Source organism: Schistocerca gregaria, chromosome 5 (genome assembly GCF_023897955.1).
Source record: "Schistocerca gregaria isolate iqSchGreg1 chromosome 5, iqSchGreg1.2, whole genome shotgun sequence".
Classification (NCBI taxonomy): Eukaryota; Metazoa; Arthropoda; class Insecta; order Orthoptera; family Acrididae; genus Schistocerca; species Schistocerca gregaria.
The window spans coordinates 255,007,836-255,032,245 of NC_064924.1; the positions used below are offsets into that span (position 1 = coordinate 255,007,836).

The following is a 24,410-nucleotide window of genomic DNA, read 5'->3' on the forward strand; positions in this document are numbered from 1 at the left end:
GGTACCAGGTTGAGATTCATTGGGAGAGTCATTAGAAAATGTAGTCCATCACAAAGGAGGTGGCTTACAAAACACTCGTTCGACCTATACTTGAGTATTGCTCATCAGTGTGGGATCCGTACCAGATCGGGTTGACGGAGGAGATAGAGAAGATCCAAAGAAGAGCGGCGCGTTTCGTCACAGGGTTATTTGGTAAACGTGATAGCGTTACGGAGATGTTTATCAAACTCAAGTGGTAGACTCTGCAAGAGAGGCGCTCCGCATCGCGGTGTAGCTTGCTGTCCAGGTTTCGAGAGGATGCGTTTCTGGATGAGGTATCGAATATATTGCTCTCTCCTACTTTTACCTCCCGAGGAGATCACGAATGTAAAATTAGAGAGATTCGAGCGCGCACGGAGGCTTTCCGGCAGTCGTTCTTCCCGCGAACCATACCCGACTGGAACAGAAAAGGGAGGTAATGACAATGGCACGTGATGTGCCCTCCGCCACACACCATTGGAGGCTTGCGGAGTATAAATGTAGATGTAGATGTAGATGTAGCTGTAGCTGTAGACGGCCGGGGTTCAAGTCCCAGAAATGGCATCTGTCATTTTGAATTCCCCACCAATTCCTGGGTGTTGGTGGGCATGGGACGTCAGCAGAGACTTGGGACAAAACATTCCCGCCATTTTCTTGATGTTTCCGCCAAAATTCGAAACTATCCCTAAAATTCAAAATTCCCATGAAAATTCGAAATTCCCGCCTGTACGGTATCATAGTATGGGGGAGGGGGAGGGAAGAGGGAGAGTGGGATTGGAAGGGCAGGGGATGGCTAATTTGCGTAATTAATTTGATTAATTTGCATAGTTCAACAGTGATGTTGAAAGATTACCGTCAAACCTCCTTGACTAGGGATGCCAGATGTAAGTTGATTTCGTCGAACTCTGAATGAAAATTGCGCAACGTATAACTGGGGAAGGGAACTTGAGAGCGCTACCTAGAGAGCGTGCCCTTTCTGTACGATACTAGACAAGGGGCTGGAGGGCTCACACGGTGATGTGTGGGTCCCTGCATTCTATATCTTTTATTTTAAATGAATTCCTTTAACTTGACTTCTTTCTGATTTTTAAGGTATGTTAAAGACTGATGACAATTGATTACCTATTTATTTTAAACATTATCTCTCGACTTTACAGTGATTGCAGCAATTGTTCCAGATATTTCAGTTTTACAACTTATAGCTCGGGTATATTATATACTAATCTGTACGCACATTTCTATTGGCAAGACGGAATTGCGTTGGCCAAATGTATACCACCAAAGTCTCCCAAAATTTTACATAGGACATCCACTACGTGAGGAGGATAACAGGCAAACTTGGGACCATATAAATTAACACAGGGGGTCAAATTTCCGAAATTAAACGAGAACATTCATTTCCTTACAGAAATCCGAAGCTGGAAATAAAAGAAATAGTACAAATATTCAAATACCTCTCTTCCATGCTTGAACATTGAGACAGACGCATTGAGGACACGTGTGCTCACTTACCCGTCTTCTGTAACACTCCCAGAATATGGCGGGCACCCGGAGGTCTTCCTGGGCCCCGGTGGAGAGGTTGGTCGAACCGCTTGGCCGTGACCAACCTCTCCACCCCAAATCTTGTTACACTGGAAACTCTTTGACTTTTACCTGCCTGTGCTGTCTCTCTGATCCCCTACCCAGGAGTAAAGTTGGCACTACTATGCTACAGAACTACTTCCCAACTAAGATTTGGCCACGCTTTACGGAAAGGTGTGAGGAGGATTAGGAAAATTCATGTGCAGATTCACATTCACGTACAAGAAATGCATAATACCTACACATATAAATACGTATTATGAAGCCTGACACCTTTCTTTCCACCCGTCCACATGGGTTCTGTTGCACCCGCGGCCGGCAGCGTCGTGCAATAAAATTGGCGGCAGAGCCGCCTCTGTTTGTCTTTCCCGTTGCGAGCGAGCAGCGAAACCTGCCGCTTATGGAGCGGAAACTACTGTACCGTTTCAATGTTACCACATCGAACCGGTCTTTAGACTGAAGACCACAACAATACTAGTAGCAGCAGTAACAACATTATCAAATCCAGGAGAGTTTTGTCACAAAGAGAACAAAAGAAGGATAATTCTCTGCAAATCGAAACATTGGCAGTCGAAGTCTGAAGTGAAACTTTTTTAAAAATTGTGTTTTGTCCCCCACGCCGCATGTGCTCGGGGGGAGGGGGGTGGAGGAGGCGGGCTGTCAGTGGTATAGTTCTCCGCTCTTCGGGCAAGCAAATTAAAAGAATGTGCAATGAGAAACCGAAAAAAATTGGGGCTGTTTTTTATTTTAAACTAAAATCAAAGATGGACTGTTGCAAAACCAAAATATAGGAAGTACTGCATTGTCATTTAAAGTCTTGAGGACCTGCACTACAGTGGGAAGTACTGTTGGAGGATAGAGTATGTTCCAAATGGTTGAGAGGTGTGGGTGAAAGCTAGGGATCTGTTACGGAGGAAAAACGATGGAGATTATAGGCTGTTTGATTGATTTGAGGGAGGGGACCAAACAGCAAGGTCATCAGTCCCATCAGGTTGGGGAAGAGTGGGAAAGGAAGTCGGCCGTGCCCTTTCACAGGAACCATCCCTCCATTTGTCTGAAGAGATCTAAGGAAATCACCAGAAACCTAAATCATGATGGCCCGACGTGGGTTTTAACCGTTGACCTTACGAATTTGAGTACAGTGTGCTGTCCACTGCACCATTTCCTTGGTAATGGAGATGGTAGGTAAGTGTTGAGACAATTAGTGGGAAATACAGTCTGTGGGAAAGACAGAGTGTGAGGAGTAGTATGTTGTGTGGGTTAGGGCAGCTGTTACAAGAGGGAAGGAATGGGAATAGATGGAGAAGGGAAGAGCACTGATGTGGAGTGGGATAGAGGAGGGAGAGCTAAAGTTTGTAGGAGGGATAAGTATCAGGGCGGATCTCACTGTCTGGCAGTGGTAGCTGGTTGAAGTTGCATTGGGATAGGATATGGAGTGTGTTAGGTGTAGAGATGGAGGGATATATTTGTGAAGGCGCAGCAGCACAGCACAATTGGTGATCAGAGGAGAGAGAATGGTAATTGGAATCTAGTTTGTGGACAGTACAATAGATATGGAGATGTTCGATGTGGATGATACGTGGTGGGAATTTGATGAGATTGTAGAGCACCTGGATAACTCGAAAATCGATTACAATAAATTGTTTCTCACGCACCAATATAGTCACTCTACACACTGCCATGTTACGCGATATGATTTGGAGTCCTCTCATGACAGTGGACTGCAAGCATGAACAACAAAGATGTTGAACACTAAACGTTGCTTCTACACTCCTGGAAATGGAAAAAAGAACACATTGACACCGGTGTGTCAGACCCACCATACTTCCTCCGGACACTGCGAGAGGGCTGTACAAGCAATGATCACACGCACGGCACAGCGGACACACCAGGAACCGCGGTGTTGGCCGTCGAATGGCGCTAGCTGCGCAGCATTTGTGCATCGCCGCCGTCAGTGTCAGCCAGTTTGCCGTGGCATACGGAGCTCCATCGCAGTCTTTAACACTGGTAACATGCCGCGACAGCGTGGACGTGAACCGTATGTGCAGTTGACGGACTTTGAGCGAGGGCGTATAGTGGGCATGCGGGAGGCCGGGTGGACGTACCGCCGAATTGCTCAACACGTGGGGCGTGAGGTCTCCACAGTACATCGATGTTGTCGCCAGTGGTCGGCGGAAGGTGCACGTGCCCGTCGACCTGGGACCGGACCGCACAGATGCACGCCAAGACCGTAGGATCCTACGCAGTGCCGTAGGGGACCACACCGCCACTTCCCAGCAAATTAGGGACACTGTTGCTCCTGGGGTATCGGCGAGGACCATTCGCAACCGTCTCCATAAAGCTGAGCTACGGTCCCGCACACCGTTAGGCCGTCTTCCGCTCACGCCCCAACATCGTGCAGCCCGACTCCAGTGGTGTCGCGACAGGCGTGAATGGAGGGACGAATGGAGACGTGTCGTCTTCAGCGATGAGAGTCGCTTCTGCCTTGGTGCCAATGATGGTCGTATGCGTGTTTGGCGCCGTGCAGGTGAGCGCCACAATCAGGACTGCATACGACCGAGGCACACAGGGCCAATACCCGGCATCATGGTGTGGGGAGCGATCTCCTACACTGGCCGTACACCTCTGGTGATCGTCGAGGGGACACTGAATAGTGCACGGTACATCCAAACCGTCATCGAACCCATCGTTCTACCATTCCTAGACCGGCAAGGGAACTTGCTGTTCCAACAGGACAATGCACGTCCGTATGTATCCCGTGCCACCCAACGTGCTCTAGAAGGTGTAAGTCAACTACCCTGGCCAGCAAGATCTCCGGATCTGTCCCCCATTGAGCATGTTTGGGACTGGATGAAGCGTGGTCTCACGCGGTCTGCACGTCAAGCACGATCGCTGGTCCAACTGAGGCGCCAGGTGGAAATGGCATGGCAAGCCGTTACACAGGACTACATCCAGCATCTCTACGATCGTCTCCGTGGGAGAATAGCAGCCTGCATTGCTGCGAAAGGTGGATATACACTGTACTAGTGCAGACATTGTGCATGCTCTGTTCCCTGTGTCTATGTGCCTGTGGTTCTGTCAGTGTGATCATGTGATGTATCTGACCCCAGATATGTGTCAATAAAGTTTCCCCTTCCTGGGACAATGAATTCACGGTGTTCTTATTTCAATTTCCAGGAGTGTATTTAAAAAGCTATAAGAGTTTTCACATAAAAATTTGGAGGCATTGCTTTTCAGAATAGTTTCGTCACTTGGAAACGGTGCAATGTGTCGAACAGCTTTCCAGACTGTTTCTGACCACCCAGTAAATGCTTTCCATTTACTCTATCCTTTTACGTGCAGCTACGGCCACAGATGCAGACAGCACGTATAATGCACACATATCCTCCTCTGCCCTCTTTTCTATCAATTTCCTTCTCCTCATCCTCCCTTTCTCTTCCTATCTATTTCTTTCTCCATCTCTCTGTCCATTCTCTCCCCCCCCCCCCTCTTTTCCCTGTCTGTATTTTCCTCAAAACTCTCTTTATCCATCTCCTTCTCCCACATCTCAATCTCTTCTTGTCCATCTCCTTCTACCAACTCTCTCTGTTCACTTATCACCTACTCACTGGTCCTGCCCATTTACATCTTACATCTTCCCCTCCCCCTTCTTTCAGACCATCTCCTCCTTCCCTCTCTCTGACTGTCTCATCATTCCTCCTCTCTGCATACCTTCTCCTCTCTCCTGTTCCACCTGTCCACTAGCCCTCTCCAGCTTCCATCTGCCTCTTACCATTGCCCCTCCTCCCCCTCTCTGAGCATCTCACCCATCTGTCCATCCCCTCTTCCTTCCTTTCTCTGTCCATCTTCTCCTTCCTCCTCTCTGTCTGTCCATCAACCCCTCCCCCTACCTATCTGTCCCTCTTCTTGTCCTGCTTCTCTCTGTCTATCTCACATTTCCCCTATCTCTCTCCACCTCCTCCTTGCCATCTGTCTGTTCATCCTCTCCTCCAACTTCTCTCTGTTCATCTCCTCCACCCTCCTCTGTTTTTCCAGCAGCCCTCCCCTCTATGCTCATCTCAGTCTTCCACCTCTATCTGTACATATCCTCACTCCCCTCTCTGTCTGCCTAGTTCCTCCTCTCATGTCTCTATGTCCATCTCCTACACCTATCTCTATTTGTCCAATTCATCTTCCTTTCTCTCAGTATTCATCTCCTCCTCCCATACCTTTGAGCTCAAATGTGCCCATCCACACAATATTACCTACATAACAAACCTGTTGTTCAGGGCAACCTAGAGGTCACAGAAATATCAATCATTTTCACCCACAATACAACCCCTGTGAGAGACAGGTGGTTTGCAGTGCTTCTTCCCAGATAATAAGTGGTATGTGTAGGAAATTTAGTTGACATCAGTCAAGAGTCCGCAGCTCGTGGTCGTGCGGTAGCGTTCTCGCTTCCCGCGCCCGGGTTCCCGGGTTCGATTCTCGGCAGGGTCAGGGATTTTTTCTGCCTCGTGATGACTGGGTGTTGTGTGATGTCCTTAGGTTAGTTAGGTTTGAGTAGTTCTAATTTCTAGGGGACTGATGACCATAGTGCTCAGAGCCATTTGAACCATGAGTCAAGTGATCTATGACTCACACAACACACACACACACACAGAGAGAGAGAGAGAGAGAGAGAGAGAGAGATATTCACTTCACTTCTCAATATGCAAATGATTTCCATCTCGTTTTCAACCTGGGGGTATATAGCCGCCACAAATCTTAAAAATCTCATCTGTGACTCATCTCTGAAACGTCGAAGTTCCTTTCGTCTAATCTGTTTCTCGCTGTCATATGTTAACTATGGGACTGCCATCATTCCACTTCACCTCTTAATATCCTATTAATTGTACCACACATTTATTGAAATTACTTACTTTATTGGTAAACTTAAGTCTGTCTCAGCAAGGTACTTTATACCCTAAGTTACTGAAATGACATACTTATTCTATGATTTCATCATTTATAACTGTTTTATTTCACAGATATTGTTTCCATTAAAAGCCCCATCATTAGGTTAAAATCTTTAGCCATGCTCTTTACTCTAATCACGACATGTTGAGGATATGATGTTGAGTAACAGTCGAGCAGTTAGGTACACGCTTGATCTATTCATACTCATATTTAGAGAGAACATCTGGTAGAATGTGTGAACTCGGATTGTCTGGGGCGCCTGGTACTCACTGGGCATGTAGTAGGCAGCGCAGCCGCACCGCTGGACAGTGAAGTTGGCCAGGCACTCTGTCATGCAGTTCTCCTCGCTGTAGTAGCGGAAGAAGTAGAGGCTGCGCTCCGACGAGAAGTAGCAGCGTCGGCCGTCGGGCGAGTAGCTGTGCAGCGCCTCTGACGTCATCATGACACGCGGCTGCACGCTGACCACCACGTCGCGGTCGACCGGGATGCGGAAGAACTGCGTCTTCATGTTGGGGAAGTCCCCCGGGCTATGCAGCAGCATCTGTCGGATAACAGCAACAGTCCCTTATTTTTTGTCACACTGACTATTTTTCTAAGTTTTATCTTTATTAGGATTGGCTGTCAGTAGCATATTTCCTGAAAGCACGCACCCTACTTTATGGATGATGCTGATGACGTTCTCCTGCCTAAAATATTTTTGAAGTTAAATAGTCCTCGATTCGGATCTTCGGGAAGGATCTGCTGGGGCGAAGGTCATAAGGAAAGCGTAGCGTAGAGAGCTACATCAAACCACACTACATGCACTGAAGTTCAGAACAGCAAGAACAACATAAGAGTTGAAGAACATGAAGGGGAGGCATTGGTCAAGTGACTGAGACAGTGTCGTAGCTTATCCCTCAATGTTATTCAGTTTGTACGTAGAGCAACCTGTAAAGGAAACCCCACTTGCGGCCCGCCACGAGTTCCTCTTCTGTGCCAACCTCACCGTCTCAGAGAAGCACTTGCATCCTACGTCATCAATTATTTGCTGAATGTATTCAAATCTCTGTCTTCCTCTGCAGTTCCGCCTAGCGTCATGGAAGTTATTCCCTGATCTCTTAACAAATATCCTATCGTCCTCACTGTGTTCCACATATTCCTTTCCTCTCAGATTCTGCGCAGATCCTCCTCATTCATTACCTTATCTGTACACCTAAGATTCAACATTCTTCTGTAGCACAACATCTCAAATGCTTCGAGCCTGTTCTGCTCCGGTTCTCCCACAGTCCATGTTTCACTGACATAGAATGCTGTGCTCCAGACGTACATTCTCAGAAATCTCATCCTCAACTTAAGGCCTATGTTTGATACTAGTAGACTTCTCTTGGCCAGGAATGCCTTTTTTTTGCGAGCGCTAATCTGCTTTTGATGTTCACCTTGCTCCGTCCGTCATTGGTTATTTTTGGTGCCTAGGTAGCAGAATTCCTAAACCTCATTTACTTCGTGACCATCAATCCTGATGTTAAGTTTCTCGCTGTTTTCATTTCTGCTACTTTTCATTACTTTTATTTTTCTTTGATTTACTCTCAGTTCATATTCTGTACTCATTAGACTGTTATCTCCATTCGGCATACCATGTAATTCTTCTTCACTTTCTCTCAGGATAGCAAAGTCATAAGCAAATCGTATCATTGATATCCTTTCACCTTGAATTTTAGTTCCACTCTTCAACCATTCTCTTTATTTCTATCATTGCTTCTTCGATGTACATTGAATAATAGGGATGAAGAACTACATTCCCGTCTTAGATCACTTCTGCTGGGTCATCCACTCTAATTCCCTCTCGGCTCTTGTGCATATTGTATATTACCCCTCTCTCCCTATAGCTTACACCTATTTTTCTCAGAATTTCGAACATCTTCCACCATTTTACATTGTCAGACGCTTTTCCAGGTCGACAAATCCTAAGAACGTGTCTTGATTTTTCTTTAGTCTTGCTTTCACTATCAACCGCAACTTCAGAATTGCCTCTCTAGTGCTTTTACTTTTCCTAAAGCCAAACTGATCGTCATCTAACACATCCTCCATTTTCTTTTCCTCCTAAAGCCAAAATGATCGTCATCTAACACATCCTCAATTTTCTTTTCCGTTTCTCTGTATATTATTCTTGTCAGCAACTTGGATACATGAGCTGTTAAGCTGATTGTGCGATAGTTTTCGCACTTATCAACTCTTGCAGTCTTCGGAATTGTGTGGATGGTTTTTGTTCCCGAAAGTCAGACGATATGTCGCCAGACTCATAAATTCTATACACCAATGCGAACAGTTGTTTTGTTGTCATTTCCTATACTGATTTTAGAAAGTATGATGGAATATTAAGCCGACGCATAATTACGAGCTAATTTTAGTGAAAGACACTGCTTGTTAAAGAAATTATGCTGGTTCGCTTTAAGAATTAAGATTAGTACTCCTGTAAGTGGTGACAGCTTTTTTTACCTGATCAAGTAAGAGGTTTAAAATTTTATTCATGGCTGTCAGTCAGCAGTAGTGAAACACATTTTATGACTAGATATAATAGATAGTGAGCTACACAAATTTTAGAACAAATTAACTTCTTGACTAGTTTCAGCAAATTAATTTGCCATCCTTAGAAGATCGTACTATTAAGCTTGCATCGGTAAGCAATCGTCAAGCAAAATTCTGGGCGATAAAATACTACAACAATTAGTACGTTACGCCTTTACCTGGCTAAGGTTTGAAACTGCTAATGTAGGTGCGCCGTGCTGCAACAAGTATTTATAAGAATAAGAGCTATAGGTGGAGCTCCTAAAAGGAAAGGCAGCTTGTAAATACGCACTGGAGCTCGCGCTCGCCATCGAGTCGGATGTCTCAGCCGCGGCGGGCCCACCTACTTGCGTCGCTGAAAACTCGTATCTGGTGGCCGGCCCCTACGTCAGAATACTGGAAAGTTCAGTGTATCGCCGCTTCTCCATCGCCCCACGCCGCCACCAACAGCTCATAATTAGATTAGATTAGATTAATACTTGTTCCATAGATCATGAAAACGACACTTCGTAATTATGTGGAACGTGTCAGGTTAATAAAAGATGTTTGTACAAGACATTACATTACACAAAATATTGCATGACACTAATGTTTAAGTTGTTTTTTTCCCTTAATTTATATCTAAAAATTCAGCCAAAGAGTAGAAGGAGTTGTCATCTAGAAATTGTTTTAATTTATTTTTAAGTGTTATTTGGCTATCTGTCAGGCTTTTGATGCTGTTTGGTAGGTGACCAAAGACTTTCGTGGCAGCATAATTTACCCCTTTCTGTGCCAAAGTCAGATTTAACCCTGCATAGTGAAGGTCATACTTTCTCCTGGTGTTATAGCTATGCACACTGCTATTACTTTTGAACTGCGTTGGATTATTAACAATAAATTTCATAAGTGAATATATATACTGTGAGGTTACTGTGAGAATCCCTAGATCCTTAAATAGATGACTGCAGGATGACCGTGGGTGGGCTCCAGCAATTATTCTGATTACACGTTTTGAGCAATGAATACTTTTCTACCCAACGATGAATTGCCCCAGAATATGATGCCATACGAAAGCAGTGAATGAAAGTAGGCATAGTAAGCTAATTTACTGAGATTCTTACCACCAAAATTTGTAATAACCTTAATAGCATACGTAGCTGAACTCAGACGTTTCAGCAGACCATAAATGTGTTGCTTCCAGTTTAACCTCTCATCAATGGACACACCTAAAATTTTTGAAAAGTCTACCTTAGCTACAAATTTCTGTTCGAAGTCTACATTTATTGCTGGAGTTGTGCCATTTACTGTACAGAACTGTATATACTGTGTTTTATCAAAATTTAAAGAGAGTCCGTTTGCTGAGAACCACTTCATAATTTTGTGAAAACATCATTTACAATTACATCACTTAGTTCTTGGTTTTTGGATGTTATTACTATACTTGTATCATCAGCAAAAAGAACTAACTTTGCATCTTCATCAATGTGGAATGGTAAGTCATTAATGTAAATCAAGAACAGTAAAGGACCCAAGACCGAACCCTGTGGGACCCCGTACTTGATAGCCCCCCAGTTTGAGGAATCAGCTGTTGTATTAACATTACATGAACCACTTATTTCAACTTTCTGCATTCTTCCAGTTAAGTATGAATTGAACCATTTGTGCACTGCCCCACTCAAACCATAATGATTTAGCTTATCTAAAAGAATTCCATGATTTACACAATCAAAGGCCTTTGAGAGATCACAAAAAATACCAATGGGTGATATCCAGTTATTCAGAGCATTTAATAAACCTAGTCATTGCACCCATTCGTCGGCCCGTTTTAGAAGCTATGTCATTTTTGTGTAAAAATTTATACGCTTGATTAGCACGTGACATAAGGTCTTAATGGTGTTTCATTTATTTAAGACTGATATTCAGATTCGTTTGACTTATGTTACAGACATGAGCGCCCTCGTTGTGCTTAGACTGCGTAAGCATTTAGGAACACTAACGCTCGTTGCTTCTTATACGAACTAGTCTGTTGGTACTAATCATCATACGTGGCTTTGTACTATTTTAATTATGATGCGAAGCCTTTTGGTCATCAAATCTTCGCATTTTTACTTTACTTTTTAACTGATCGACAGTACTATGTAAAAAGATTTAACGAATTACGTTTATAAACTGTTTATTACTGTACATTTATTGTTATTAATCTGCTTTTAGTTGTGGTCCAACCCTGGTAATCACTAAATTCCTACCTTATACTCATTTTTTGTAGGACTAAACCGTCCAGAGTGTGCTTGAAGATGGTTTTCCGGTGTAAGCTTAATTGTATGATCTTCTGAGGAAAGCAAATCAGTTTGCCGAAGCTAGTCAAGGACTTAATTTAATAAAAATTTGTTGCAGCTGAAGGCCGATTACCTCTATTTTTTAACGTGCTTCACTGATGCTGATTCAAACCTATGAATAATATTTTTTAAAAATATAAGTAACTTAGCCTGACCGCTACGGTCGCAGGTTCGAATCCTGCCTCGGGCATGGATGTGTGTGATGTCCTTAGGTTAGTTAGGTTTAATTAGTTCTAAGTTCTAGGGGACTGATGACCACAGATGTTAAGTACCATAGTATTCAGAGCCATTTGAACCATTTTAAGAAAGTTACTATCGAAGAAGAATGGTATTTAGCAAACGGAAGCTTTGGGCCATTCTAACGCTAGGAGGGAGTATTTCAGTTCGAATGCATATAAAGCCTCATGAGCATCCATTTCCCTCTGCTTGCAGTTGCTTTAATAGAGAGAGAAAAAAATGTATCGTGGTGTGGCAGTGCTTGGTCTTCAAGAGAATTTTGTTGTAGGTATGGGTCTGCAGATTATATGGTACTGCTATCAATAGATTGACAGAGAAAAGTGAATCCCAAGGTTTGTCAGCTCCTCTATTTACAGAAACTATAAGAATCATCAGGTACACCTTTTTCGTACCACTCATTGTTGGGGAGCCATCTTTATTGCCTTATTTACGCACCATACGTTGTAACGTCTCTCTTCACAGTTTTGTTCAAGCGGACGTGAACTAAATTGGAAAATGCTAACACTTCATTTCATTATGGAAAATGCAAGTATTGAAACCAAACGTCAGCCACACTGCGTGTGGTTAAAAATATTCATCCCATCTCTTTCTTCGTCTGTGTTAGCAGAAGTGCTAGCCTGTACTAATAATTGAAAGCTAACATATCACACTTGAATGTTCTTCTAAAGAGTATAAACGTAAAATGTCTACAACCTGCGTATTTAGTTACTTGTAGCGTTATAAGGACTTCAGAATGAAATTTACACTTTGCAGCGGTGTTTGCGTTGATATGAAGATTCCTGACCTTTGCCTTTCGCTGGCAAATGCTCGGTAGCCCGCGAAAGACTAAGGTCGTCAGTTCGCTTCTCGGCCCGGCACACAGTTTTAATGTGCCAGGAAGTTTCAGTATGTGGACTGTCGATTGAAATTCATGATGGCAACTAAAGGTGTTTTACTTTATAGATACGCAGGCTTCAGCACCCGATATCAAACCCATTACAGCCTTTCTGGTTGCACTGTTGCATCTCGTATTTTATTTTAATTTTTTAAATCAGTGTCACTGAAACAATACTGATAGGCAGGATCAGTCAATATTGTTGGTAGTTCGCTATACAGTGGGAAATCAGGTAAGATTTAGATACGAACAGATTAACTACAAATATTGTTTCAAAAGGTTGTATAAAAGCGGTTACAAGCAGCTATGATTAGTTTCAAGCCGGCCGCGGTGGCGAGCGGTTGTAGGTGCTTCAGTCCGGAACCGCGCGACTGCTACGGTCGCAGGTTCGAATCCTGCCTCGGACATGGATGTGTGTGATGTCCTTAGGTTAGTTAGATTTAAGTAGTACTAAGTTCTAGGGGACTGATGACCTCAAATGTTAAGTCCCATAGTGGTCAGAGCCATTTGAACCATTTTTGATTAGTTTCATGTACGTAGCAGATGTGATTATGTGTGTTGTACTGTCTGTTCATTGTCATTATTCAACCAAAATGAGTGTTTCTGATAGGAACGTTCAGTGCAGAAAACAAGAGCAGAGTTTAATTCCAAACAACGTAGAAGAACTAGTGCACTAAATACTCATTAATAAAGTAAAAGCTCCAATTCCGCGATTCCAACCAATGATTTCTCGAGAGCTTCCTTCTTTGTAATACAAACGCCAGAACTTTACATTACCTCTCGAATATATCCGGATGAGACCATTCCTGCCCCACTAAAAGTTCAGCTGGTATTTGGGTGAAATACAGGGTGTTCAAAAATTCCCGTTGCAAACTTCTAGGACTTTAGAGGGGGGGGGGGGGGGAGCACATATTATTTTGAACATGAATCCATGTCCGGAAATTTACCACCTCCGTACTACAGCATTTGAAAATATTTGCTATATAGGTATGTGAAGGGACGTCACAGAGCGGGAGGACGGGTGTGGGTCTGCGAGGGGAAGGGTGATAACGTTGAGTCGGCTGATGTCATTTGACGTCTATCCTGCGTCTCTTACCTGGTTCGAGTCTCATTCACGTGTCTGTGAGTGATAGAGCAACATGTCTGAGTCACGTTTGCAGAGTACACCGACGTCAACCTTCCGAGTGTCCCTCCCCACCCCTCCCCCACCCCCCACCCCCTGTAGCTGAGTGGTCAGCGCGACAGAACGTCAATCCTGAGGTCCCGGGTTCGATTCCCGGCTGGGTCGGAGGTTTTCACCGCTTAGGGACTGGGTGTTGTGCTGTTCTGATCATCTTCATTTCATCCCCATCGACGCGCAAGTCGCCGAAATGGCGTCAAATCGCAAGACTTGCACCCGGCGAACAGTCTACCCGACGGGAGGCCCTAGTCACACGACATTTATTTATCCTTCTGAATGGCGAAGCTCACGCTACAGGAAGAGCTGCTCGTCGCCTTTATCAAGATCGTTCTCGACAGAGTCCGACTGCAACGCTCACCGTTTTCCGTGCAACTACGCAATGGCTTCGAGAAAGGGTGCCTTCACTATCAGCAGGCGCGACTGTTGTGTTGCAAGAAGACGCCGCACCCCTGAGTTCTAAGTGTTTGTATTGCATCACGTTGAAGAGAATCCATCAACGATTACGCGAGCAATATCTTTGGCTATTAATGAATGGAATTGTAGAATAGATGACATAGTGGGTCACGCCTAATCAGTTATTTGCATAAGTGGTCGCGGAGCGATTGCAAGACGGAAATGGTTAGTTTCCGGACACGGGTTCCAGGCCAGAATATTATCTATTCACTCCCATCTACAAGTTCTAGAAGTTTGTAACGGGAATTTCCGAGCACCCTGTATATCCGTTTTGCCGATGACATTATAATTGTGTCAGAGATGGCAACGGACATGGCAGAGCAATAGACCAGAATGAATAGTTTTTTTAAAAAACCGAGTCATTTGTTTTTCAGTCCCAGTTGTACAATTTCTTACAGCACGGCTGCTTTTGATCTCCCTGGATCATCTTCAGATCTATGTAGTTGCATCAGTAATCCGTCGTGACTGTACGGGGACTACACATCACAATACAACCATTGTGGAACTGTGACTGGAAAATAAACAATATATAATTTTTATTTAAATATCAATACAGTTAATGAATTCTCTCGCGATGAACATGTCGGCTGTAGTGGGAATGGTTTGTGTCTTGTAAAGAGTTTATAAGATGAATGACAACAAACGCAAAATAATGGTAATGGAACAAAGCCAAATTAAATAAAGTGGTGCCGACGGAATTATATTACGGAATGATGCGCTAAGGCTACTCTATAAGATTTACTATTTCGGGAGCAAAATAAGTGATACTAACTGAAGCGGACAGGATATAAAACGCAGACTAGCGATAGCTAGAACAAGTATTTATGAAAAAGAGGTATTTCCTGACATCGGGCAGGTAGGTTAGAAAATTTAAAAAGGGAAATGGATAGGTTAAAGTTAGATATAGTGGGAATTAGTGAAGTTCGGTGGCAGGAGGAACAAGACTTTTGGTCAGGTGAATACAGGGTTATAAATACAAAATCAAATAGGGATAATGCAGGAGTAGGTTTAATAATGAATAAAAAAATAGGAGCGCGGGTAAGTTACTACAAACAGCATAGTGAACGCATTATTGTGGCCAAGATAGACACAAAGCCCATGCCTACTACAGTAGTACAAGTTTATATGCCAACTAGCTTTGCAGATGATGAAATGTATGAGGAGATAAAAGAAATTATTCAGGTAGTGAAGGGAGACGAAAATTTAATAGTAATGGGTGACTGGAATTCGTCAGTAGGAAAAGGGAGAGAAGGAAGCATAGGAGGTGATTATGGATTGAGGCTAAGAAATGAAAGAGGAAGCCGTCTGGTAGAATTTTGCACAGAACATAACTTAATCATAGCTAACACTTGGTTCAAGAATCATAAAAGAAGGTTGAATACATGGAATAATCCTGGAGATACTAAAAGGTATAAGATAGATTATATAATGGTAAGACAGAGATTTAGGAATCAGGTTTTAAATTGTAGGACATTTCCAGGGGCAGATGACCTGTAGGTTAACACTGAAGAAACTGCAAAAAGGTGGGAATTTAAGGACATGGGATCTGGATAAGCTGAAAGAACCAGAGGTTGTACAGAGTTTCAAGGAGAGAATAAGGGAACAATTGACAGGAATGGGTGAAAGAAACACAGTAGAAGAAGAATGGGTAGCTCTGAGGGATGAAGTAGTGAAGGCAGCAGAGGATAAAGTAGGTAAAAGGACGAGAGCTGCTAGAAATCCTTGGGTAACAGAAGAAATATTGAATTTAATTGATGAAAGGAGAAAATATAAAAATGCAGCAAATGAAGCAGGCAAAAAGGAATACAAACGTCTCAAAAATAAGATCGACAGGAAGTGCAAAATGGCTAAGCAGAGATGGCTAGAGGACAAATGTAAGGATGTAGAAGCTTATCTCACTAGGGGTGAGATAGATACTGCCTACAGGAAAATTAAAGAGACCTTTGGAGAGAAGAGAACCACTTGTATGAATATCAAGAGCTCAGATGGCAACCCAGTTCTAAGCAAAGAAGGGAAGGCAGAAAGGTGGAAGGAGTATATAGAAGGTTTATACAAGGGCGATGTACTTGAGGACAATATTATGGAAATGGAAGAGGATGTAGATGAAGACGAAATGGGAGATAAGATACTGCGTGAAGAGTTTCACAGAGCACTGAAAGACCTGAGTCGAAACAAGGCGCCCGGAGTAGACAACATTCCATTAGAACTACTGATGGCCTTGGGAGAGCCAGTCATGACAAAACTCTACCAGCTGGTAAGCAAGATGTATGAGACAGGCGAAATACCCTCAGACTTCAAGAAGAATATAATAATTCCAATCCCAAAGAAAGCAGGTGCTGACAGATGTGAAAATTACTGAACTATCAATTTAATAAGTCACCGCTGCAAAATACTAACGCGAATCTTTACAGACGAATGGAAAAACTGGTAGATGCGGACCTCGGGGAGGATCAGTTTGGATTCCGTAGAAATGTTGGAACACGTAAGGCAATACTGACCTTACGACTTATCTTAGAAGAAAGATTAAGAAAAGGCAAACCTACGTTTCTAGCGTTTGTAGACTCAGAGAAAGCTTTTGACAATGTTGACTGGAATACTCTCTTTCAAATTCTGAAGGTGGCAAGGGTAAAATACAGGGAGCGAAAGGCTATTTACAATTTGTACAGAAACCAGATGGCAGTTATTAGAGTCGAGGGGCATGAAAGGGAAGCAGTGGTTGGGAAAGGAGTGAGACAGGGTTGTAGCCTCTCCCAGATGTTATTCAATCTGTATATTGAGCAAGCAGTAAAGGAAACAAAACAAAAATTTGGAGTAGGTATTAAAATTCATGGAGAAGAAGTAAAAACTTTGAGGTTCGCCGATGACATTGTAATTCTGTCAGAGACGGCAAAGGACTTGGAAGAGCAGTTGAACGGAATGGATAGTGTCTTGAAAGGAGGATATAAGATGAACATCAACAAAAGCAAAACGAGGATAATGGAATGTAGTCAGATTAAATCGGGTGATGCTGAGGGAATTAGATTAGGAAATGAGACACTTAAAGTAGTAAAGGAGTTTTGCTATTTAGGAAGTAAAATAACTGATGATGGTCGAAGTAGAGAGGATAGAAAATGTAGACTGGCAATGGCAAGGAAAGCGTTACTGAATAAGAGAAATTTGTTAACATCGAATATAGATTTATGTATCAGGAAGTTGTTTCTGAAAGTATTTGTTTGGAGTGTAGCCATGTATGGAAGTGAAACATGGACTATAACTAGTTTGGACAAGAAGAGAATAGATGCTTTTGGAATGTGGTGCTACAGAAGAATTCTGAAGATAAGGTGGATAGATCACGTAACTTATGAGGAGGTATTGAATAGGATTGGGGAGAAGAGAAGTTTGCGGCACAACTTGACTAGAAGAAGGGATCGGTTAGTAGGACATGTTTTGAAGCATAAAGGGATCACAAATTTAGCATTGGAGGGCAGCGTGGAGGGTAAAAATCGTAGAGGGAGACCAAGAGATGAATACACTAAGCATATTCAGAAGGATGTAGGTGGCAGTAGGTACTGGGAGATGAAGAAGCTTGCACAGGATAGAGTAGCATGGAGAGCTGCATCAAACCAGTCTCAGGACTGAAGACAACAACAAAACAACCCAACTCTCCCGCACTGCCAGTTATCCTGGTATTTGGTTGAAAAGAACCGAGCGTTCCAATGGGAAGGGCATCACACAGTCCGCTCTACTGTTTGGGGTAGAGGAAAAAATAGCTCCAGCTCATCGATCCCGGACAGGATGTTTGGGAGGTTTCCGTTAGTTGTGTAAGGTTAAGGCTCGAACTGGAAATATCCTTTGTCCCACTCCCAGCTCGTCAGGGCTTTGCCGATAATCGATATCTACAATGAATCACATCTGGGAACTGCCTACTCAGCCACTGTAGAGGAAAACAAAGATTGAAATATATCCATCAAATAGTTGAGGACGTAGGTTGCAAATGCTTCTCTGAGATGAAGACGTTGGCACAGGAGAGGAATTCGTGACGGGCCGCATCAAACCATCCATTCAGAAGACTGATGACCAAAAACAAAAAAAAAGCTTCATTAACCTATCTCATTTTCAGCATTTTTATCGAGCACCGCACTTCAATAGCTTCTACTGTCTTTTTCACCGTATTGTTCACTGTCTATGCGTCACTTGCAGATAAGTCTATACTCCACACGAATACTGTGAAAAGTCTTCCTAAAACTGAAATTTATATTTTATGCTAACTTATTTCTCTTTTTCAGGAAAGCTTTTCTTGGTATTTCAATTTCCATTTACATCCACTTCTGTCATCATCAGTTAGTTTGCTCCGCAAATACTAAAATTAGTCTATTACTTTCACAATGTCATTTTCTATCGTAATGCCGTCAGTGCCACCTAATCGCCCTTACCCCTTCACACTTGTTTAACTTTATTTAATCCTCATCTTTTAAGTTACATGAGGATACTATCTGCTGTGTACACCAGTATCGCCACACAGATGAAGCTCATGAACTGGAAACTATTCGTGCTCCCGCCACGAGAAATGGTTCAAATGGCTCTGAGCACTATGGGACTTAACATCTGAGGTCATCAGTCCTATACACTGCCAGAGACAGGATTCGAACCTGCTACCGTAGCAGCATCGTGGTTTCGGACTGAAGCGCCTAGAACCGCTCTCCACAGCGGTCGGCCCACCTCGAGACCTTCAAACCGCTCTATTTTCCTAGACAGTTGTATTAGCTGCCGCCAGAGAACTACTTTCCCCTTCCCAAAATAGAACGCCGTTGGACATCATTCCGCCGGCCATGGATAAATGCAAACGCACAGCCATACTCGGCCAGAACGGACAGAGGGAGGAGAGGAGCCTTCAGGTGTGGGGAGAAGCACCTCAGTTGACTTACGATGCTACTGTACTAACAAAATTTACGAAACGGTGAAGTATCTGAAATTGTTAGGCGTCACATGCCCGTAAAAATAGTAAAAAGATAAAAAAATCCTCAATATTAAGCCTAAAACGGAAGTTATGGTCAAATATGCTCTGTGCAAAATTCTACCAGTTGGCGTCCCCTTTAGTTTTTTTCGTTAAAGGTATTCACCATCTCTGAAATGTGTCTCACCGACACTAGATGGCCAGCGCAAATGATACAAGAGTGAGAACTCGCCGTTACAGACGGCTCAACACCTAACTTCGAAAATGTCTGTTAATCGAGATATGTCTTCGATTAATAAGTGGGGGAGATAAAAGTAGCGGTATTAGAATGTCAAAGAATTGAAAGTAGGCACGTAGCGCTCTGTATGAAAAACACTGACTGTGCTGTGTGTAATCTGTGGCTGGCTGGCACTGTTGGAATATTCGCCATAATAGTGTTGGGCAGTTGGATGTGAACAGCGCGTAGCGTTGTGCAGTTGGAGGTGAGCCGCCAGCAGTAGTGGATGTCGAGAGACAGATGTCAGAGTTTTGAGCGGACGATCTGGACGTGTGTCCGTCAGAAAAAGGAAATTTGTTTATTTGGATGTCACAAAATTATATAATGACTTTTGAACGCTATTAAGGTAGATACATTGTTTGTTCTCTTTCAAAATATTTCATTTGCCAACTATGCCTATCAGCAGTTAGTCCCTTCAGAAGTTAGAATCTTTATTTAGCTGGCAGTATTGGCGCTCGCTTTATTGCAGTAGTTCGAGTAACGAAGATTTTTGTGAGGTGAGTGATTCTTGAAAGGTACTGGTTATTGTTAGTCAGGGCCATTCTTTTGTAGGGATTGTTGGAAGTCACCTTGCGTTACGCTATAAATATTATGTGTGAGTTTAGTGATGATCAGGATAAGTAAAGAGAGAAATGTCTGAGTACGTTCAGTTTTACTCAGCTGTTTTTGTATCAAATAACGTAGAAGTTTACTCGCACAGTCATTTATAATTTTTTTAAGGGGACGTTACAGAATTAGAGGTTAGCGGATTGATACTAAAAGCGCGAAGGAATTGGAAGAAGCAAAGACAGTCTGAAGAAAAGTTGTATGTGTGTAAGTTTACTCGTCCACTGCTTTCTTTTACCCATCTAAGCCCAGACTGCTGTTCCGTGGTAGGTCATAAGGTTACAGATGGCGTCATTAACGTCCGATGTAAATCTGTTCCTGACCTTCCTTAGATGCATGCTTGCAGCCATGTCCGTTAGATTACGGGGCAGTCGTTGCCCTCGACCTCGCGCGGCGACAGACACACTAATTGGCATCCTCGTCCAGTCACTCTGTCACGCAAATGGTTCAAATGGCTCTGAGCACTATGGGACTTAACTTCTCAAGTCACCAGTCCCCTAGAACTTAGAACTACGTAAACCTAAGGACACACACATCCATGCCCGAGGCAGGATTCGAACCTGCGACCGTAGCGGTCACGTGGTTCCAGACTGAAGCGCCTAGAACCACTCGGCCACTCCGGCCGGCACTCTGTCACGCATCTCGTGGCTATTTCGATCTTTGCAGACAAAATTTGTAAAAAAGTTTCAACATGACCACCGGCGCAGACTTAACTTCATGTGCTTGGCACCTACAGAGTTAGCTCATCTTCAGTACTTTAACAATCCCGAGGTATAAAGGACATTAAACAGTAGCACAAAGAGAATAATGTAGAAGGTAACTTAAGTTACCTGGAGAATAGGACACTTGACTCTAATTCTAAACGTTCCTACGTTCAAATTTATTCAGTCTTGTTGATGATTGTTTTTATACTGCCTGCCAAAAAAAAGTGAAGTAGCCAGAAGATTCTTAGACGCCAGGAAGGAATCTGGCCCAGACGGTATCCCCGTAAGATGATATGTTGACTATACTACAAATACAGCACCATTCTTATCCATCATCTATCAGAGATCAATGGAAAAGCGGAAAGTTCCATGAGACTGGTAGGAAGCCCAGGCCATAGCAATCTACAAAAAGGGTAGAAAATCGGATGCACATAATTACCGATCAGTTTCACTGACATCGATTTGTTGTAGAATCATGGACCATATTTTGTGTTCAGACATAATGACCTTTCTAAAGAAACTCATCTGCAGAAATCAGCACGGTTTTAGGAAACAGCGCTCATGCGAGACACAGCTGACCCTCTTTGTGCATGATATATAACAATACAGTGTCAAAAAAATGGTTCAAATGTTCTGAGCACTATGGGGCTTAGCATCTGAGGTCATCAGTCCCCTAGAACTTAGAACTACTTAAACCTAACTAACCTAAGGACATCACACACATCCATGCCCGAGGCAGGATACAAACCTGCGACCATAGCGGTCGCGCAGTTCCAGACTTAAGCGCCTAGAACCACTCGGTCACACCGGCCGGCAGCGCAGTGTCGTCTGTGATGTGTCTGTGGTGAGTTAAAACACAGTTTACAGTTGTAAGATAACACCTTTTTCTGGTCTGCTTTTGAAGAGGATTTTGGAAAATTCGATTATTTAGGCTAGGTAGAATTTAGCGAAAGGAAATTAATGTCCGCTTTTTAGTTATTCATTTAAACTCACCGACAATTGGCCACCATTGTGAAAAAGAATACCAAAGGCATCTAACTGTGAGACGTCGAACTCTTTGTAAATACTTGGGATGTAACTGCAGTGGAATGAAACGATGCGCCAATCAGAGACCTTACATCATGGATGTAAGGTTGGTTGGTTGGTTGGTTGGTTGGTTGGTTTGGGGGATTCAAGGCACCAGACTGCTACGGTCGTCGGTCCCATGGATGTAAGGGTTTTGGGTGCTCAAACCTCCCCCCCCCCCTTCTGTTGTCACCCGTCCCAAACAGTATTAGTAAGAACTGGGGTCAATGTCTCTGCAGGTATATGCCTTGTCCTGTGTGCGGGTCGGTTCTTTGAATCCTTAGGTCCCTTCATTTCATATAATCTCACCTCGAAGACAAGCGAAGTCGCTGAATTGGCGTGAGATAGGCTTGCACCAGGCGGCAGAGAAACTCCAGATTGTGTCCCCCGACCGATAACGCCATACCATCATTTCATTTTGCGGTCTTACACTTAGCGTATTTGGCACTGCTCCTATCGCGTTCCTGATACAAACCGGGTGGTGCCGTTGACTACCTGACAAGGAGCTGACCAGTGACAACGGGCTTTTTGCAGACCGATCTAAAGCTCTGAATTTCATTTAACTGCTTCCAAATTTTGAATTTTTTCGAAAAGCAAACACCCGTAGATTAAAGAAACCATATTTACTTCTCTAAGGATAGAAGCAATTTTTTACTGGAAACCTTAAAACGATTACTTTACGCTAAGCATTTCATGCCAGGTATGTGCTTTATTGCACAATAACACAATGTGATTCACACGCTCGTTCGTAACTAGTTAATCCCTGTGGATGCGACGCGAAGACTATGTATTCCCGGTACTTTCTAGAAATGATGGCTTCTCAGGTACTCCTGGTTGGCATAGCTGAAGACATGCAAAGAGCGTTTTGAATATGTTGCCTTCCTTTTAAGCTAGTTAGTCTCGGGAAAGGTGAATAACAATACCTTGTCACTTTTATCAACACAGCCCTACACTTACTGGAAAGAATCTCTAGAAAATTTTTCAGATCATGCACAGACAATACGTCATTAACAATGTGTTGGACTTCGCTCGTAGTTTTTTGAAGATAGCTGAAGAAAAGGAAAATTTGTTATGCATCAAATGAACAGCGAAAAGCACATCAAGATGTTAACTGTAGGAAGCCGATTTTGTCAATTGTGTTCTCTGTGAATCTGTGTCGCCAGCCAGAACTGGCTCCACGCGGAGAACACGACTCTGGAAATTTAATGTCACACGATGGCGAGTTAAATGGTTGGAATTTGAGTTATCTTCTGAGGTTCCGAGCTGAAGCTGGCGATGTGGTTTTGCAAAGGCATCTTCAATACGGTCGTAAGACCGGACACTACATCATCACTAGTATTCAAAACCAGTTACACAAACATATGGTGATATTACACTACTGGCCATTAAAATTGCTATACCAAGAAGAAATGCAGATGATAAACGGGTTTTCATTGCACAAATATATTGTACTAGAACTGACATGTAATTACATTTTCACAAAATTTGGGTGATCCTGAGAAATCAGTACCCAGAACAACCACCTCTGGCCGTAATAACGACCTTGATACGCCTGGGCATTGAGTCAAACAGACCTTGGATGGTGTGTACAGGTACAGCTGCCCATGCAGCTTCAACACGATACCACAGTTCATGAAGAGTAGTGACTGGCGTATTCTGACGAGTCAGTTGCTCGGCCACCATTGACCAGACGTTTTCAATTGGTGAGAGATCTAGAGAATGTGCTGGCCAGGGCAGCAGTCGAACATTTTCTGTATCCAGAAAGGCCCGTACAGAACCTGCTACATGCGTTCGTGCATTATCCTGCTGGAATGTAGGGTTTCGCAGGGATCGAATGAAGGGTAGAGCCACGGGTCGTAACACATCTGAAATGTAACGTCCACTGTTCAAAGAGCCGTCAATGCGAACAAGAGGTGACCGTGACGTGTAACCAATGGCACCCCATACCACCCACGCCGGGTGATACGCTAGTATGGCGATGACGAATACACGCTTTCGATGTGCGTTCACCGCGATGCTGTAAATAGAACCTGGATTCACGCGAAAAAATGACGATTTGCCATTCGTGCACCCAGATTCGTCTTTGAGTACACCATCGCAGGCGCTCCTGCTAATTATTTGCATATCGCAGCCATCTTCTTCCTGTCGGTTAAATTTCGCGTCTGTAGCACGTCATCTTCCTGGTGTAACAATTGTAATGCCCAGTAGTGTATAAGAGAACAATGTTAAACGCTTCTCCATTCTTGCTGACGAAACGCCAGACTTTGCACCGAGCGAGATGGCGTGGGCCGTACGACGGTTGAAACCCGCGTCCGACCATCCTGATTTAGGTTTTCCGTGATTTCCCTAAATAGCTTCAAACAAATGACGGCATTGTTTCTTTGAAAGGGCACGGCCGACTACCTCCCCAATACTTCCCCAATCCGATGGGACCGATGACCTCGCTGTTTCGTCCCCCCCCCCCCCCCCCCCCCCCCCACACACACACACAAAGCAACCAACCAACCAAGAACAGAACAACTATGTTTGTGTTCGAAGACTACGCCGACCGTTGTGACCGAGCGGTTCCAGGCACCTCCGTCCGGAACCGGCTGTTGCTAAGGTCGCAGGTTCTAATCCTGCCTCGGGCCTGGATGCGTGCGATGTCCTTAAATTAGTTAGGTTTAAGTAGTCTTAAGTCTAGGG

General features: G+C 43.6%; 1 protein-coding gene across 1 annotated transcript in view; it reads right to left on the reverse strand.

Moving 5' to 3' along the window:
- Positions 1-24,410, reverse strand: part of LOC126272183 (pickpocket protein 28-like) — a 268,820-nt gene that overhangs the window by 107,212 nt on the left and 137,198 nt on the right. The window contains exon 7 of the mRNA XM_049974837.1: positions 6,808-7,078. Coding sequence (XP_049830794.1) covers positions 6,808-7,078 — 271 coding nt within the window. The remainder of the gene's footprint in view (positions 1-6,807; positions 7,079-24,410) is intronic.